The sequence below is a fragment of the Podarcis pityusensis genome (genome assembly GCF_964106645.2).
Source record: "Podarcis pityusensis genome assembly, chromosome: 1".
Lineage (NCBI taxonomy): Eukaryota > Metazoa > Chordata > Lepidosauria > Squamata > Lacertidae > Podarcis > Podarcis pityusensis.
Genome location: NC_138028.1, coordinates 139,374,517 through 139,392,186, shown reverse-complemented (window position 1 = coordinate 139,392,186; position 17,670 = coordinate 139,374,517). Strand labels below are relative to the sequence as shown.

General features: G+C 39.9%; 1 protein-coding gene across 33 annotated transcripts in view; it reads right to left on the bottom strand.

The window, feature by feature from the left end:
* Positions 1-3,393: 3,393 nt before the first annotated feature.
* Positions 3,394-17,670, bottom strand: part of MAP2 (microtubule associated protein 2) — a 232,167-nt gene continuing 217,890 nt past the window's right edge. For 27 of the 33 annotated variants that reach the window (XM_081015216.1, XM_081015194.1, XM_081015202.1 and 24 more), the window contains 4 exons: positions 8,905-8,997; positions 7,631-7,712; positions 6,472-6,584; positions 3,394-3,770 (listed from right to left, as the gene is read on the bottom strand). In XM_081015216.1, the coding sequence (XP_080871342.1) occupies positions 3,555-3,770; positions 6,472-6,584; positions 7,631-7,712; positions 8,905-8,997 (504 nt within the window). In that variant the 3' untranslated portion in view covers positions 3,394-3,554. The remainder of the gene's footprint in view (positions 3,771-6,471; positions 6,585-7,630; positions 7,713-8,904; positions 8,998-17,670) is intronic. The other 6 variants (XM_081015197.1, XM_081015208.1, XM_081015219.1 and 3 more) reach the window with 1 other exon arrangement.

The following is a 17,670-nucleotide window of genomic DNA, read 5'->3' as shown; positions in this document are numbered from 1 at the left end:
TCGGGACGTACACTAGGCAGACATAGATATTTGCAAACAGCCATTATGAAGAGAAAGGTTGCAGCTGTATAGGAGAGCATACGGTTAGATGTCTAATGCCATATATGTTCTATAGATAATATCCCAGTAGGCAAAAGGACTTATAATTAGCAGCTTGGACTACTGTTGCTGGACAAAAAAATGTCTGCCTGTCTGTCTTTTTTTTGTCTCATCATGCCTAGGATTACACAGAAGCAAATGCTATGTAAGCAGAGAGAAACAGAGGGATCCCAAGGGACAGATGTTTTCTTGATTGAACCATCTATGGCAGCCCTACATGTTTTTATTCATCTTCTCCACAAATTGCTAAGTGCACATTACTTCATTATACTTGAACTTACAAGAGCTTGTTAGTCAGTGTTACAGTGCCAGCTCCATAAAACCGACAAAGACGTGTTTTCCGATAATTGCAATAGGGCACAATCCAGCAAAATGTTATCTTGCTGACTTGAAGAACAGCAGTGCCCTTGTGTGGCTGTTGCACAAAATAACTTCCCCCTGAATTGTTGTGCTGTTAGCTTTTAAATGAAGCTTAGGCATGGGAAGTTAAGATTTGGCTGCCCCCCCCCCTCCCGCTACCACCCCAGCGAAAATCTAGAGTCCTGTAACATAGTGTGTGCATTTCTTTTAATAATAACATGATCTCCTGCTGGCTCTTCAACTTGTACGACTTCAGCAAAATTCTGCAACTTTCTATGGAAGGATGATTATCGATTACAAGGACTTCTCTTTAAGATGAGAAAGATAAATTTGCAGCATGAAATTAATGACTCGGCAGCGTTGGACATATATACTCAATAAATAACTTCACCATCTAGAATGTGTTTATATCCCAAAAAAGCAGAATACAAAATAGTCACAGATTAAACACTGTTCTGACTGGCTGGCAATCAGCATCAGTCCACGTGAGGTTCAGTAGTACCTTGGGCACTCTCTCTAAGACTGGAAAAAGATGTAAAAACACTAAGAGGCTAATCTGCAAGAACCAATGGCATAGAGTAAGAGTGACAACATTTCATTAAAAATACTGTTCTTTTGCCTTTATTATTTTTTTCCTGAAGCGGTGGCGGTATGGACCCCTAGTCTGATCCAGCAGAGCTCTTCTTTTGTTCTTAGTGTTTGTATTTTGTACAATTATTCTAAGCAACATCACAGCCATAAGAGTCCTCCTGATGCACTGGTGTCTAAGCTAGGTTTTTTTTATTAATTATATGACTGCATCATAAACTGAATGAGGCATCTTACAACATGAGATTGCTTTTAGGATGTAATGTATAAGGGTATTACTTAGGCTTTCATTCATTCCACGGAATTAGAACAAGCTCTACAATACACTGCTGAAGTTTTACCTATTAGAAATAAGCTGATGCCATTTAGAAAGCTTTTTTAAATATTCATGATCTAATTTAATTTTATAGAACTCCATAACTAAGGGAACAGTACTGGAATATATTGGAAGTCTGATCTGTGCATCTGATAATTTGGTTCTAGTTTCACATTTGCCATGGTAATTGTTTTAGTCTTTACGGTGCTACCAAGACTCATGGTTGATCATACCGTTGATGTTTTCTATCTTTAAAAACCATTTAAAAATCAGTACTGGATACATATTTTGTAAATTAAGGTGTTTAAGTGGTAGCCCTTTTCAAAAAGCTTCCAACATGTAAAATCATCCTAATGAACCGTTCGTGTACTTGAGAGCGTTCAGCTTGAGAGCATGCAAATGTTATGCAGGTGAATTTATAAGGAAATGAGCAATTGATCTGCAGGTTGAAATAAGTAATTATTATCATCTAGTCAAAGCTAACACACATAACATGAGTAGACATTTGTCCACTTATGTGTCATATTACCATACCACCAATATTCTGTTAGTGTCCATGTGGCAGTGGTGGAAATCCCCTAGACTCCACTTGTTTTAATGTCTTGGTGTTCTTGTCTTATTTCTTATTATACACACTTGTCATATACTTTTTATGCATTCTGCAGATTTATTTATCAGTTCCATCACCTTGGTGATGCTGTATAAGAAGCTTATTTAATTATGTTACCAGTAATCAACATGCATTATGTATGCATCTCTCCAGAGCATCATTCTCCGGAGGCATCTGAGCACATCTATGCAAAGATGCCATTAAAGGAATGGAAATGACTTCTGTTTAAACTCCCCCATTGTTTCTTGGAATTTCAACTTTAGCAAAAGAAAATAAATAAATAACTTTATATTCCACTCTTACTGGAGGATTTTTTAAAAATGCCAAAAAATGAACCATTGTTTTATTTTATTAATTTAGAATCCAAATCCATCTTTTTGGAAAACTTTTTTTTAAAAAAGATACTTGGACCCCATATAGTCATGGTGAATTAAATAATTAAAAAAAAGAATGAGGAAGTACAGGAGAAAGAAGGGAGAGTATTTTTTTCTTGTATCACAGAAGAGACTTGCACCTGCACTAAAACAGGGTCACAGTTTTGAGATGTCACAGAAAGCAATTTCATGCTAAAAGATCTTTGCCTTTTTGTATTTTTTAAAAGTCTGAATAGGGAAATAAAAACCCTGCTAACATCTACTTTTACATACCTAAAATTGCAACACCAAAGGGTGCAAGAGACACAAATGCTGTGAATAAAGAAGTAGAATATTCAAGTATGAGAGGGCGTATCACAAATGGCCACAGAGAAATATATATCTATAATAATACTGTATCAAACAGATGGAAAGGATGTGAAACCAGTAGTGTAGACACAAACCTAGCTGCTTAACCAACATTCTAATCAGACACAATTCCATTGCTTATTTTCTGTAGCTGCTTTTAGAAAAGAAAAATGCCACTTCCCCAGTACAGTTCATATGATTCCCCCCCCCACTACTTTCTTTAATTATTAGTTAAATAATTTATTGGAATCAGCTATACACCGACATAATTATCCAAGTTCAACAACGTTAATAACTTAATTGACTCTTTCTTCTACCCATTTATATAAAATAACCCAACCCTGCACACCCCCTTTTGAAGCTTTGACATCTTTATTTGCCCTTCTGCCTGGTATTCAGACTCTCCAGTTTAATTTAACCTGTTAGTAAATTACAATGGGAGATGTTCCTTAATTCCATCCATCAACAAAATGGTAAAATGAGCAACTCAAGGTATTTAACAAGGCTCCTCAAAAAGTGGTAGATGGATGGCCTTCAGGCACATGAAAGGTAAAAATGCATTGTATCATAGTACAGTACTCCATGCAAGACAGGGCAGAGCGACAATTATTGTCCAATGTAATATACTGCAATTGTACCCACATAAAAGCCAGTGTCTTCCTGTAAATGGAAATCAGGCCAATTTCTGCATCTATATATAACTTTTCCCCAGTTTTTATTTTATGGTTACTACAGTCTTGGGATGTGACTTAATTTTAGACATGGTAAAGAATGAATGTTAACACCTGCTCAGAGCCCATTCCTGGCAAGAGCTCATGCCTAAATATTATTACTTCAAACACTGCTAAATGAAGCAAATTCATAAGCCCTGTTTAGCTAGGGCTGCAGTGACATCTTCAGCGAGAGTAGCAAGCTGAGGAGATTCAAGCAGGTTGATGCTTCCAGAGGATGAGACGTTGCTGAGCCTCCGTGGGGAAGCCACGCTGGATCTGCCTGGTGACTGCGTGATGATCTCAGCTCCATGGTCTACCCGGGCCTTAGCATGCTCTCGGAAATTTAGCTTCTGGCTGTCAATCTGTACAAAGAAAGCAGGCTCACTAAAGAAAACACAGCAACTGCAGACATGTGAAGCTCCCCAAAGAAAGAGTGTCAATTTAATAAATATTATTTTAATTTACCATGAAAGGGCTATGGATTTTTTACTTCAGCAGAGCCCCTCAAATTCACTTCAATTTTCCCCCAAGTCAATTTCCCCCCATAATATATTGCATTAATCTTATCAAAATAATATTAACTTCCATGGAGGACATGTGGCTTGCCATGTGAAAAGGATCTAGGAGTCTTAGAAGACCACAAGTACAACGTGAGTCAGCAGAGTGATGCAGCAGCAAAAAAATACTGGTACTTATCCTACTCTAGGTTGCACCAACAGAAGTCTAGTGTCCAGATCAAGTGAACTCATAGTACTGCTCTATTCTGCCCTGGTTGGACCACACCTGGAGTACTGTGTCAAGTTCTGGGCACCACAATTTAAGGAGGATATTGACAATCTGGAACATGTGCAAATGATAAAGTGTCTGGAAATCAAGCCTTAGGAGGAATGGTTGAGGGAGTTGAATATGTTTAGCTTGGATAAGAGGATGCTGAGAGAAGATATGGTAGCCACCTTCAAATATCTAAAAGGCTGTTACATGGAAGATGGAGCAAGCCTGTTTTCTCCTGCTCTGGAGGGTAGGACCCAAATCAATGAATTCAAGTTATAAGAAAGGAGATTCTGACTAAACATCATAAGACCTTCTCAACAGTGGAACAGACTCCCAGGAGAGGTGTTAGGAAGGCTATCTGTCCTGTATGCTTTAGCTGAGATTCCTGCATTGCAGGGGGTTGGATTAAATGACCCTCGGGGTCCCTTCCAACTCTACAATTCCATGACTCTAATTTCATAGACGTTTGCCTGAGCAGCTCCTCTTCAGCTGGACTTCATTGGGAATTTGTAGATGGGCAAACCCCTGTAAGAAATTTCACTGATCTTATTAAAATAAAGTTACCTCCCTTCATATTTAATGCCATTCTGAGTATACTTTACTTTTACCTTTTTTCTAGGCAACTTTACTCCTCTACTTAAAGAGAAAGAAGTTTGTAAAGATACAAAATAAATAAGGATAAAATGTTTTCTTTGGAAAGAACTGAAGGCTGTGCACACACAATTCCTTTAACCCCCACCCAATGCAATTCTGGGCTGCATCAATAGGAGTATAGCATCTAGATCAAGGGAAGTAATAGTGCCACTGTATTCTGCTCTGGTCAGACCTCACCTGGAGTACTGTGTCCAGTTCTGGGCACCACAGTTCAAGAAGGACACTGACAAACTGGAACGTGTCCAGAGGAGGGCAACCAAAATGCTCAAAGGCCTGGAAACGATGCCTTATGAGGAACGGCTAGGGGAGCTGGGCATGTTTAGCCTGGAGAAGAGGAGGTTAAGGGGTGATATGATAGCCATGTTCAAATATATAAAAGGATGTCACATAGAGGAGGGAGAAAGGTTGTTTTCTGCTGCTCCAGAGAAGCAGACATGGAGCAATGGATCCAAAGTACAAGAAAGAAGATTCCACCTAAACATTAGGAAGAACTTCCTGACAGTAAGAGCTGTTTGACAGTGGAATTTGCTGCCAAGGAGTGTGGTGGAGTCTCCTTCTTTGGAGGTCTTTAAGCAGAGGCTTGACAACCATATGTCAGGAGTGCTCTGATGGTGTTTCCTGCTTGGCAGGGGGTTGGACTCGATGGCCCTTGTGGTCTCTTCCAACTCTATGATTCTATGATTCTATGATTCACCCCCCAAAAATCCTTGTTGCCAAACATTAACTATAGGAATTACAGCTTTCTGTTTCTCACCTCTCTTTATTTCCCAGCTGGCAAAATCCAAGACATAACTAGGTACGTTAAGGTACAACAGTTTGCAGCTTCATCTATAATACTGGATATATCCATAATCATTGTTGTTGTTATAATTATTATTTATTAAATTTGTATACCTCTCTTCATCTGAAGATCACAGGGTTGTTCACAACATAAAATTACAGAATTGTTTGGTTGGGTTGAACCCCAAGTCATATATATACATTTATGAATATACCCCAGTATAATTGTATGCACTAAGTTTTATATAATACATTTCATATTAAAGCAGCAAAGCAATTTGACCTTTGATAAAGTAAGTAGAATGGCATATATTCAAATTTCCCATGAATGCCTGGTTTTTCCACACACAAAAGTTTTTTTTGGGGGGGGGGACCCTCAACAGTTTTATTCCATGGATTCAAGATTCATGGGGATTGTACACCTCTACTCCTGCAACTCTACTCAGCTATGATGTGGTTGAGGATGTGAAGTGAGTGGTGGAGCTGATACCTGCTGTCCCACCTCAGGCTATCATACTCTAGTGTATATATGACATGGCTGACCACAACACCGGATGAATCCCCAGTCCTCACAGGTATTTCTGCCTTCCCTAAGAGAAGCCCCACCTCAGCCCCTGGGCCTGCTTGCTGCCGTTAGAGCTAACCTTCCCAGTTTGAGAAATTCCTGGGCTCAAAAGACAAATTGTGCAGTGCCTATGTAATAAAGAATAAACAGGCTGGTGATAAAGGTTTGGATCACAACTAACTTGTCCTGTTGATTTCAGTGGAACCACTTAGTCTGGATATCCAGGGTATTCACAAACAACTGGATGATGCACAGAATGAATGTTTCAGTAAGTAGAAGTGGCAGCGCCTTACCTTGATATTGCCTCCTCCAGGTACATGGTGAGCGTTGTCAAGCGAGCCAACCTTGGCATGGGCCTTTTCTTTAAAATCCAGTTTCACGCTCTCAATTTTCACTCGCCCTCCACCTAGATGTTATGGGAGGAAAATTAAGTCGGAAAATACAGCAGACTCTCCAACTGTGACTGAAGCACTTTTCAACACACATACTTTCCTCCTTAACAATGATCATGGGGTTAGGATGACACGCTGAGCCAAACTGCTATGCTGCTGCTATGCTGTGCTCAGTGGAAAGGCTTGGAGAGAAGCACAGCGGGTACAATCTCCCCTCCAGGAGCCAGCTCATTTGTGCAGTCCTGGTAAGCATAGTTTGGCTTTCCATGATGTGCAGATCAGGCCATTAATTGTGTGGGCAGCTGGCACTGTGTACTTCAGAATGAGAAATCATTTGTAAATGGCTTTCAATTAGAGAGAGATAGTCATGTATGCAAGTGCCTAATGTCAAAACTGGAATAAGCTAATGCTCCTCTGTGAACTTTTAGTGTCAGGGGTTTGGAAAAGAAACCAAAACTTTACATGGAAGCAGACCACAACAGAAACCAAGGTTAATCATTGCATAATGGACGGAGAGTGTTAAGAGAGTGCCTATATAAAACACTTCAACAGAAGAATCCTTCTGGGTTTGGGGAAGAAGACCTGAGGGTGCATGAACTGTGACTAGGGAAGAAAGTGGCATGAGTTTTTTGCCTTCCCTTAATCTCCCTGCTCCATTTTCCTTTCCACTGCTTACCCAGGATCAGGAATGGGAGTAGCTCCAAAACCATATTAACACAATAATATGCATATTAAATGGATGGCCTCTATAACCTAGTAAGTGGTACATGAGATTAGCAAAAGAAAATACCATGGGAAATATGCAAACCCACAGCAGACGTGCTATAAGGGAGGGACAGCCATCTTCTTCGTTTCACATTTATCTGGCAGTGGCAGTGGAGGTGTTTTTCTGGAGGCTTCCTTCACTCTCAAATGTGGCAATGACAACACCCCAGATGACAGGGACCCCAGGAAATGTAATTTTCCTACAGTGCCTGAGTACTTATTATGGACATCAGGTACCCTGGAAAATCGGTGTTTTGCAAAATTCTCCCCCCCCCCCCGAGAATTTCCATCTTACCTGGCCTGTGACGGATATTCTTTAGTGAGCCACATTTTGAAGTCACATGACTTAAGTCTATCTTCTTGGTTACGATCTGCACCTGTTAAAAATATACAAAAATATATCTTGGGAATGAGAAAATAAAACCTGGAAATGAATGTGCCTTGACTTTGAAAGATACTGTAAGAAAATAGATGATTAGTAGTATACAATCATGCCACAAAGGAGGGAAACACCCAGATTAATACAGCAAGCTTCCCATCTGAACCTAGCAGAACCATATTAAAGGTTTTTCATTAGTAAAGTGAAGACTGTAAATCAGGAAGGTGAGTGAAGTTCTTTCCTAAGTTTTTTCATGTGAAAGAAAGTTTGTTTCAGTGCTGTGTGCTGAGAACTGTATGACATATTTCTATTTCCTTTTTGCACAGAGTTCCAGGATTGCCTTCTGTGGCTTAACTGGATTTCTGATTGGAATATTTTTCAGTGCTCCTGTAGCTACATAAGGACACTTCCACCTTTCTAAGGCCCGATTTGGTCTCGCTAACCTTGTTTAAAAAGGTTGTGTTATCCTCTAAGAGAAAAACTACAGATGTGTCTGAAGCATAAACTGGCATGTTTCCTTACAATGCTCCTGGCATTTGGGGGTGCTACTACAGATATTGCCTTAGATATGTGATAGACTTAAGGTTCATTCACCCTTTTGGACCCACCATGAAATGAGATGGTGCAAATGGGTCAAGCATATCTGGAAATTATATGGCTCATGAGTTGGCTCTGATTCTACAAGGCCTTCAGTGCGAAATTAAGTCACACAATGGTGGGTCTACAACAGCTATATTCCCCTATTCTTGCTAAGCCACCTGGCTGCCACCTGGTCAGGAAACACTACCATGTGTTAAGGACATATTGCTAGCCTTACCTCCAGATTGCTAAGCAAGCGCAACTCTTATGTTTGTATCCTTAATATTTTCTCACATTTTTAGCCCTGTAAGGACTGGGATTTCTTTTTTTTATAAGGCCTTGAATAGTTGTGGATTTCAGTTGGCTGAGTCAGTGTCTTGTGGAGCAGAGTGCTTTGACTGAGACTGGGAAATTTGCTGTGGTCTGTGAGGAAGGATGGAGATACCCACCACTCAACACACAATGCTGAACACATCACTAGACCAAGGTGTCTGTGAAACATTAGCAAGAAGGGAAAGAGTGCTTGGTAGGAAGACACAAAGGACTAGGCTGTGCAGAGGAGGGTCACCAAAGTGGCTCAGGGTACCTTGCCAGGCGCCATCTTTACTTACATTTCCTCCCCCTGCTGAATGTGTGATGTTATCCTTGGAACCACATCTGGATTGAATATCGCTAAAATCAATCTTCTTGCTTAAAATCCTAACCTAAAAGGAATCGGAGGTTAACTTACTATAAAAAGTGTTAACGTTGGTATGCAAAGCTCCCAACAAAGTCCTGTCTGCTGCAGTGGAGGGGGCCATTTGCTTTACAAGTTATGCTCTAATCATGAGTCAAAGTTGTTTAAGAATGCCTTGACCTTTCTATCCTGTTTCTCTCCAGCTGCCTGCATGGCAAAACAAAACCATTTCTTCAAGATTCTGAGAGGCAGGTGACTTTTCTATAGCAGCAGCTAGTTAAGTGCCCATCCGTGTGAAGATAGAAGGCCTACATCCTCTAAGCTACTGTAATGGGGCAAGGGAAAAGTAGGCTCCTGAAAAGTGCAAGCAGTGCACTGAATGCTGGCTCAATATATTAAATATCAGCTTGGATTTCCATTATGAGGTTTTCAGTGGCACATACAACAAAATGCAAAGGCTGCAGCTCATGAGAGAAGTACAGTGGTACCTCGGGTTACATAAGCTTCAGGTTACATATGCTTCAGGTTACAGACTCCGCTAACCCAGAAATAGTATCTCGGGTTAAGAACTTTTCTTCAGGATGAGAACAGAAATTGCACGGCGGTGGCGTGGCAGCAGCAGCAGCGGGAGGCCCCATTAGCTAAAGTGGTACCTCAGGTTAAGAACAGTTTCAGGTTAAGAACGGACCTCCAGCACAAATTAAGTACGTAACCAGAGGTACCACTGTAGTCAGTATGAATACTTTCTTGGTAGCGGACTTCTGGTCTACTGCGGAGGACAATGGCAATGTGCTAAGTGTCGTCCACAACATGGAGCGGACAGAAAGGCGTGGAGGGTGGCGCTAGAGCTCAGCGCACCCCAACCCCCCCCCCACAGAAGAGTGGGGACCCGAGGGCTCCAGCAGAGTGGAAAAACTCGCCCCCTGAACATCTCCCAGCTGCCGCTGTGCGCGTGGGAGGGAAGGGGCTTGAGTTCGCTCTCAACTCCAACACAGCCTGCTGCCGAAGCTATGATTTGTCACCAGAAGCAGCAGATCTTCCAATTAGAGGTAAATTTGAAATAAAACATTAAAAATTAAAAATTAGAGGCTAAAAAGTTTATTTGGCGAAACGAAAGCAAAACAGGAAGTCAGCTTCCGATTTCTGCAGATGAGCTCTGCAAAGGGAATTTTTGTGTGAATGGGACACAGAGACTGCCTACAGCAACGGAGAGTTGAAACATTTAACTCTAATGAATATATATATTAACTATCAAGTAACCTATTGGATTATAAAGTTAAAAACCCACTGACAGCTGGAGGAATTTGAACAGTATTTTAAAAATTGGTGGAGCAGAAGAGGAAAAGGGGAAAGAAAGGGAGCTAGCAGGGGACTCTCAGCACTTCTGTGGGGTAACCACAGAAAGTGGAAAGAGCCTGGAACAGCTTCCAAAGTAACTTCAATACTCCAAGAGATTGAAAGAGCTTGCCAAGAAAGATCTGTCGATTGAAACTCCAGCACGTTTGTGAATTAAACAACAAGACAAAATGCCATGGGACTACATATAAGAAATAAAATGGAGATATAAATTCTGGAACTATTGCAAGTCACCACTGTTTGAGACAATTACAAGTAGATAAGTACAAATTAAAGAATAACCTTGTTTTTAAAGACATAAATCTGAAACTGAACTGGCCTAACATCTTTTTGCTTTATGGACTTTTAAATTACTTTCTTATTTTTTCTTCTTATTTTTTTGCCCTTTTAATTGTACATTTTATATCTCCTGATTTATTGGATGTTTTCATTTCTCTCTGCCTTTTTTGTTATATGACTGTATGATTTGCTGTTGTGGGGAGGGAGAAGGCAGACAAAAGGGAAAGGGAAACTGGAAAGAGTCTGGGAGGGGGGAAACAACCTCATGGCTGGATAGAGCCGGAACTTGCAGGTGTGACCTTGAACAACTCAAAAAACACTGGGAACCAACTGATAAGACATGTTGGGTAAGGAGGGAACAACAACCAGGAAAGTGGCAGCTGCAGCTGCGGCGGCCGCTAGAAGGGCTAGTGTGCGAGGAGAAACAGGAGATAAAGGGGGGAGAGAGCAAACAGATCTTCTTGCACAGCAACTTTTGGAATTCAGGAAAGAAATGGTTCAATCAATGCAAGAATTTGCAAAACAGGTTCACAGTGACATGGAAAAATCCAATCAAACATTGATTGAACAAGTGCACAGGGATATTGAAAATTTGAAGAGTTTTGAAAGAGCAATTTGGGATATTGGGAGACAAGGTCAACAAATTGGAAACCAAAGTAGACAAACTAGAAAAAGTTAAAAGAGGAGGTAGGAGAATTAAGAGAGAAACAAAAAGGGTTGATGGGAACTGTGGAAGGGGTTCAAGGGAAGCAGAATGAATTGGAGGACCAGATCCTCCTCTTGCAGCTAAGGGAAAGAGACAGGACATTACGAATTAGAGGCCTTCCAGAATCTGACACAGAGCCAAATTTGGAGACATTTGTTACACAGACAATCTCAGAATGGATGGGAGAAAGTAAAGACTGGTTGGATGGACTTTCAGAGAGCTGTTTCAGAATTAGATCGTGCGAAAGTTGAGATGCAGCCAGGAGATGTTTTATTAACATTAGTAACAAAAAGAGTGAAGGATGCAATCCTTCAGAACAGCTTTGAAAAAAATCTCGTGGTTGCCGGACAGAAAGTAGACATTTTTAGGGAGATCCCACTGAAATTGAGATTTAGAAGAATCAAATATAGGTTTTTAACAACAGCACTCAGGAGAGCTATCAGATACAAATGGGAATTTCCAGAGGGCATTTCTTTCACATACCTGAAAAGGAGATATAGGCTAACATCAGAGTTTCAGGTGAGAGAGTTCTTTGACAAATACAGGAGAGACTTAGATTCCAAACAAGACAGGGGAGACCCTTGAGCTGAACAAAAAGAGGCCTTGGAGCAGTTAGCATTGGAAGGCACTACATCAGAAAAAACAGATATTGCAACTGACTCTGACAATGGCCAATCTTAAAATACTGAGCTGGAATGTGAATGGATTGAACTGTAAAGCCAAATGCAATCGGATTGAGCATGTAATAGCAAAATAGAAATTAGACATAATTTGCCTCCAAGAGACACATATTGCAAAAAAGGGGGTCTTAATTAGCAAAAAAAATTAGGTATGGATTTCATTTCGTCAGATAAAACCAAAAAAGAGGAGGTTTTTTTTTACATTAATCCTGCACTTGAACCCAGATTGATTCAGAAGAATGAAAAAGGCAGAATCTTAATAATACAAGTTAAAATTCAGGGAGAGAAAGTGTTATTGGTTGGCATTTATGCACTCAACAATAAAAAAGCATTCTTCTTTAAAAAACTAGAAACAGAACTACACGAATTTGCAGATCAAAAGATGATCTTAATGGGAGACCTAAATGGAGTTCCAGATCAGACAGGCAGAATCAGCCAAGCGAAAAAGAGACCAAGGAAGATAAATTACCATAGACTTTTTTTTTTATATGACTCAAAATCTAAATTTGATAGATATATGGAGAATGAGACATGTTTGATACAGAGTTCACTTATTACAGCCATGTACACAATAGCAGCTCGAGAATAGACTCTTTGTGGATTTCCAAAGAATTGGAAATAAGAGTAAAAAAAATTGAAATTAACCCCCGAACTTTTTCAGACTAAATTCTTTGATTATGGAATTACAAAAAGAAAGCCAAATCTCTTTCAGATGGAGACTATATGATGATTTACTAGATGATCAAAAATTTGTAGAAAAAATAAAAAAGGCCTTGATTGATTATTTTGAAATAAATAATCAAGGACAGACAAAATTACAGACAGTCTGGGAAGAGGAGGTTAAGGGGTGATATGATAGCCATGTTCAAATATATAAAAGGATGTCACATAGAGGAGGGAGAAAGGTTGTTTTCTGCTGCTCCAGAGAAGCGGACACGGAGCAATGGATCCAAACTACAAGAAAGAAGATTCCACCTAAACATTAGGAAGAACTTCCTGACAGTAAGAGCTGTTCGACAGTGGAATTTGCTGCCAAGGAGTGTGGTGGAGTCTCCTTTGGAGGTCTTTAAGCAGAGGCTTGACAACCATATGTCAGGAGTGCTCTGATGGTGTTTCCTGCTTGGCAGGGGGTTGGACTCGATGGCCCTTGTGGTCTCTTCCAACTCTATGATTCTATGATTCTAAGTAAGGAGGTGGTGAGAGGACTCTATACAACAAAACTCAACGATAATTAATGAGGAAATTAGTTGGAAAATAAAGAGAGTAAAAAAAAATATTTGAGCATGTAAACAAACCGGGAAAATTGTTAGCCTAGCAGTTTAAAAAAAATGAACAAAGGAACTTCATAAATAAAATTAATCTAAATGGAAAGATCACAGATAAGCTGAAGGAAATTGGAGTAGGATTTGTTAAATATTCTTCAGATTTGTATAGACAAGGGAAAGAAAAAACATTCAAATAGAAGAGTATATCAGAAGTAGTAACATGCCACATATAAAGGATGAACAAAGGAAGATTTTTAATACCCAAGAACTGCTAGAGGCAATAAAAGGCTCTAAAAATGGCAAGTCACCAGGCCCGGATGGACTTACGGCAAAATATTATAAAAAATTAAGTGAACAACTAGTGAACCCACTGAAAGATGTCATGAATGAGATACTGAACACAGGTGAAATTCCAGAAACATGGAAAGAGGCCTATATTACAGTAATTCCAAAACAAGACGCAGACTTGCTGCAAATCAAAAATTACAGACCTATCTCTTTGTTAAACAACGATTACAAACTGTTTGCAAACTTATTAGCTAACAGATTGAAAAATATACTAAATGAGTATATACATCAAGACCAGGCAGGATTTCTTCCAGGTAGACAAATGAAGGGGAATATAAGGAATATTTTGAATATCATAGAATACCTGGAGGCTAAAAATGAAAAGAAAGCAGCAATAATGTTTATAGATGCTGAAAAAGCTTTTGACAGCGTCTCTTGGAAATTCATGACAAAGATATTAGACGAAATCAAAAGTGGGCCTAAATTCCTAAAAGGAATATAAGCAATCTATTCAGAACAAAAAGCAAAATTAATTATAAACCAGGTAATAATGGATGATTGTAAGATTCAAAAAGGAACCAGACAAGGATGTCCACTATCACCATGGTTGTTCATCCTGGTACTGGAAGTACTTGCCAGAAATATAAGAGCAGATAAAGAGATCACAGGCATTAAAACTGGGAAAAGTGAGTTTAAATTAAAAGTATATGTAGATGATTTAGTGATAACAGTTGAAGACCCAAAAACTTCACTCCCTAAAGTAATAGAAAAGATTCAGAAATTTGGGGAAGTAGCAGGATTTAAATTAAATAGGAATAAAACTAAATTATTAGTTAAACATTTGAAGGAAGAAGAAAAAAAAATAATGAGTTAGAGCAAAACATTGAGACTGAAGTCCATAAAAAGTTTAAGTATTTAGGGATATGGTTAACATCAAGAAATCTAAATTTATTTAAAAGTAATTATGAAAAAATCTGGTTTGAGGTAAAAAGAAATTTAGAAATATGGAGCAGAATGAATCTCTCATTGTTAGGTAAAATAGCAGCGATTAAAATGAACGTGTTGCCAAAAATGCTATTTCTTTTTCAATCAATTCCAGTTATCCTGAAAGATGATTATTTCAAAAAATGGGAGAAAGAGATTTCAAAAATTATCGGGGGGGGGGGGGGCAAAAGGCTAAGGATAAAATATAAAATACTTACAGATGTAAAAGACAGAGGCGGGTTTGCCCTCCCAGACTTTAAATTATACTATAAAGCTGCATGTCTGGTATGGATCTGGGACTGGATCAAGTTGGGGAAAAAAGAAGCATTAGAATTGGAAGGATATGATAACAGATTAGGCTGGCATGCATACTTATGGTATGGGAAAGGAAAGGTACACAGAAGTTTTTACAATCATATAGTTAAAGGTAAAGGTAAAGGACCCCTGACCATACGGTCCAGTCGTGACCGACTCTGGGGTTGCGTGCTCATCTCGCTCAAGAGGCTGAGAGCTGGCGCTTGTCCGCAGACAGCTTCCGGGTCACGTGGCCAGCGTGACTAAACCGCTACTGTCGAAGCAGAGCAGCACACGGAAACACCGTTTACCTTCCCGCCGGAGAGCGGTCCCTATTTATCTACTTGCACTTTTGAGGTGCTTTCGAACTGCTAGGTGGGCAGGAGCTGGGACCGAACAACGGGAGCTCACCCTGTCGCGGGGATTCGAACCGCCGACCATCCGATCGGCAAGTCCTAGGCGCAGTGGTTTAGCCCACAGCGCCACCCGCGTCCCTTATCATATAGTTAGGAAATCATTAATGAGAGAGATATAAAGACTTACTAGAACAAAAGATTCCTTGGTGGCTTTCACCACATGAAGCGTTACTACTCAAACCACTTGGAAAGAAAGGAAAATGGCTTACATATGCTGAATTGTTAAAGGATCAAGATGGAAAATGGAAACTAAGAGATTATGATGAAATAAAAGATCATTTTCAGAGTTGGTTGCACTATCGACAATTACATGAAACATATAAAGACAGTAAGAAAGGATTTAGTTACATGATATCCAGATTTCAAAGGGAAGTGGTAGAAGGGAAAGTAAAGCTGCTGAAAGGTGCATACAGTATTCTGCTAGAATGGGAGATGAAAGACAAAGAGGTGAAATCAGTGATGATTAAATGGGCACAAGATATAGCTCATAATATTATGTTGGAAGATTGAGAAAGGTTATGGAAAGCTGACTGAAAATTTACAGATTGCTCCTTGCTGAAAGAAAATTATATGAAGATGATGTATAGATGGTATATAACACCAGTGCAGCGAGGAAGAATGTACAAAACCAGTTCAAATATGTGTTGGAAATGTAAAGAAAAAGAAGGGACCTTTTATCATATGTGGTGGGACTGCAGTAAAATTAAAAAAAATTGGGAAATGATATAGAATGAGTTGAAGAAAATTGTCAAAAAACCTGAAGGATTTTTGTAGGAAAAGACCTGCCAAGGAAACTGAAAAACATCTTTATGTATGCAACAACGGCGGCAAGAGTCTTAATAGCACAAGGATGGAAGAACGAGGAAATCCCAGCTAAAGAACCGTGGCAAGAGAAATTGATGGACTACGCAGAATTGGCAAAACTGACACACAAACTACATGACAAGCTGGTAAAATGCGGTCTTGACTATGCTACCACTCAGTGGATTTGTAACTGGCTGACTGACCGAACCCAAACGGTGCTCATCAATGGTTCCTCTTCATCCTGGAGAAGAGTGACTAGTGGGGTGCCACAGGGTTCTGTCTTGGGCCCGGTCTTATTCAACATCTTTATCAACGACTTGGATGATGGACTCAAGGGCATCCTGATCAAATTTGCAGATGACACCAAACTGGGAGGGGTGGCTAACACCCCAGAGGACAGGATCACACTTCAAAATGACCTTGACAGATTAGAGAACTGGGCCAAAACAAACAAGATGAATTTTAACAGGGAGAAATGTAAAGTATTGCACTTGGGCAAAATAAATGAGAGGCACAAATACAAGATGGGTGACACCTGGCTTGAGAGCAGTACATGTGAAAAGGATCTAGGAGGCTTGGTTGACCACAAACTTGACATGAGCCAACAGTGTGACGCGGCAGCTAAAAAAGCCAATGCAATTCTGGGCTGCATCAATAGGAGTATAGCATCTAGATCAAGGGAAGTAATAGTGCCACTGTATTCTGCTCTGGTCAGACCTTACCTGGAGTACTGTGTCCAGTTCTGGGCACCACAATTCAAGAAGGACACTGACAAACTGGAACGTGTCCAGAGGAGGGCAACCAAAATGGTCAAATGGAAACGATGCCTTATGAGGAACGGCTAAGGGAGCTGGGCATGTTTAGCCTGGAGAAGAGGAGGTTAAGGGGTGATATGATAGCCATGTTCAAATATATAAAAGGATGTCACATAGAGGAGGGAGAAAGGTTGTTTTCTGCTGCTCCAGAGAAGCGGACACGGAGCAATGGATCCAAACTACAAGAAAGAAGATTCCACCTAAACATTAGGAAGAACTTCCTGACAGTAAGAGCTGTTCGACAGTGGAATTTGCTGCCAAGGAGTGTGGTGGAGTCTCCTTCTTTGGAGGTCTTTAAGCAGAGGCTTGACAACCATATGTCAGGAGTGCTCTGATGGTGTTTCCTGCTTGGGAGGGTGGGATTCGATGGCCCTTGTGGTCCCTTCCAACTCTATGATTCTATGACAAGGATAACTGTGATTTTAAAAGATGAATGGGAACCCTTCAGAAACAACAAAATGAACTGGACTCCTTGGCAGGTTTTGAATAAACATTCACAAACTTTTTATTGATAATATTTAGATAGACAAATTAAGGATCTGTACAGTTTTGTAACATGCAGAAAATAACACTTATTGATAAACCAGAGAGAGGAGCTGAGGGAAGTCGGGGGGGAGGGGGGGTTATGTTTGGGGGAGGGGGAGGGGAAAATTGGGGGGAATTTAAGGATATGTTCTTTGATAAAATGTTATGTTGAAATTACTAATAAAAAATATTTTTTAAAAAAGAATACTTTCTTGGTAGCAAAGAGATCTACCCCAATACTGATTTCATCCTCTTTACAAATTGCAAAATATACGATGAATTAAAAAAG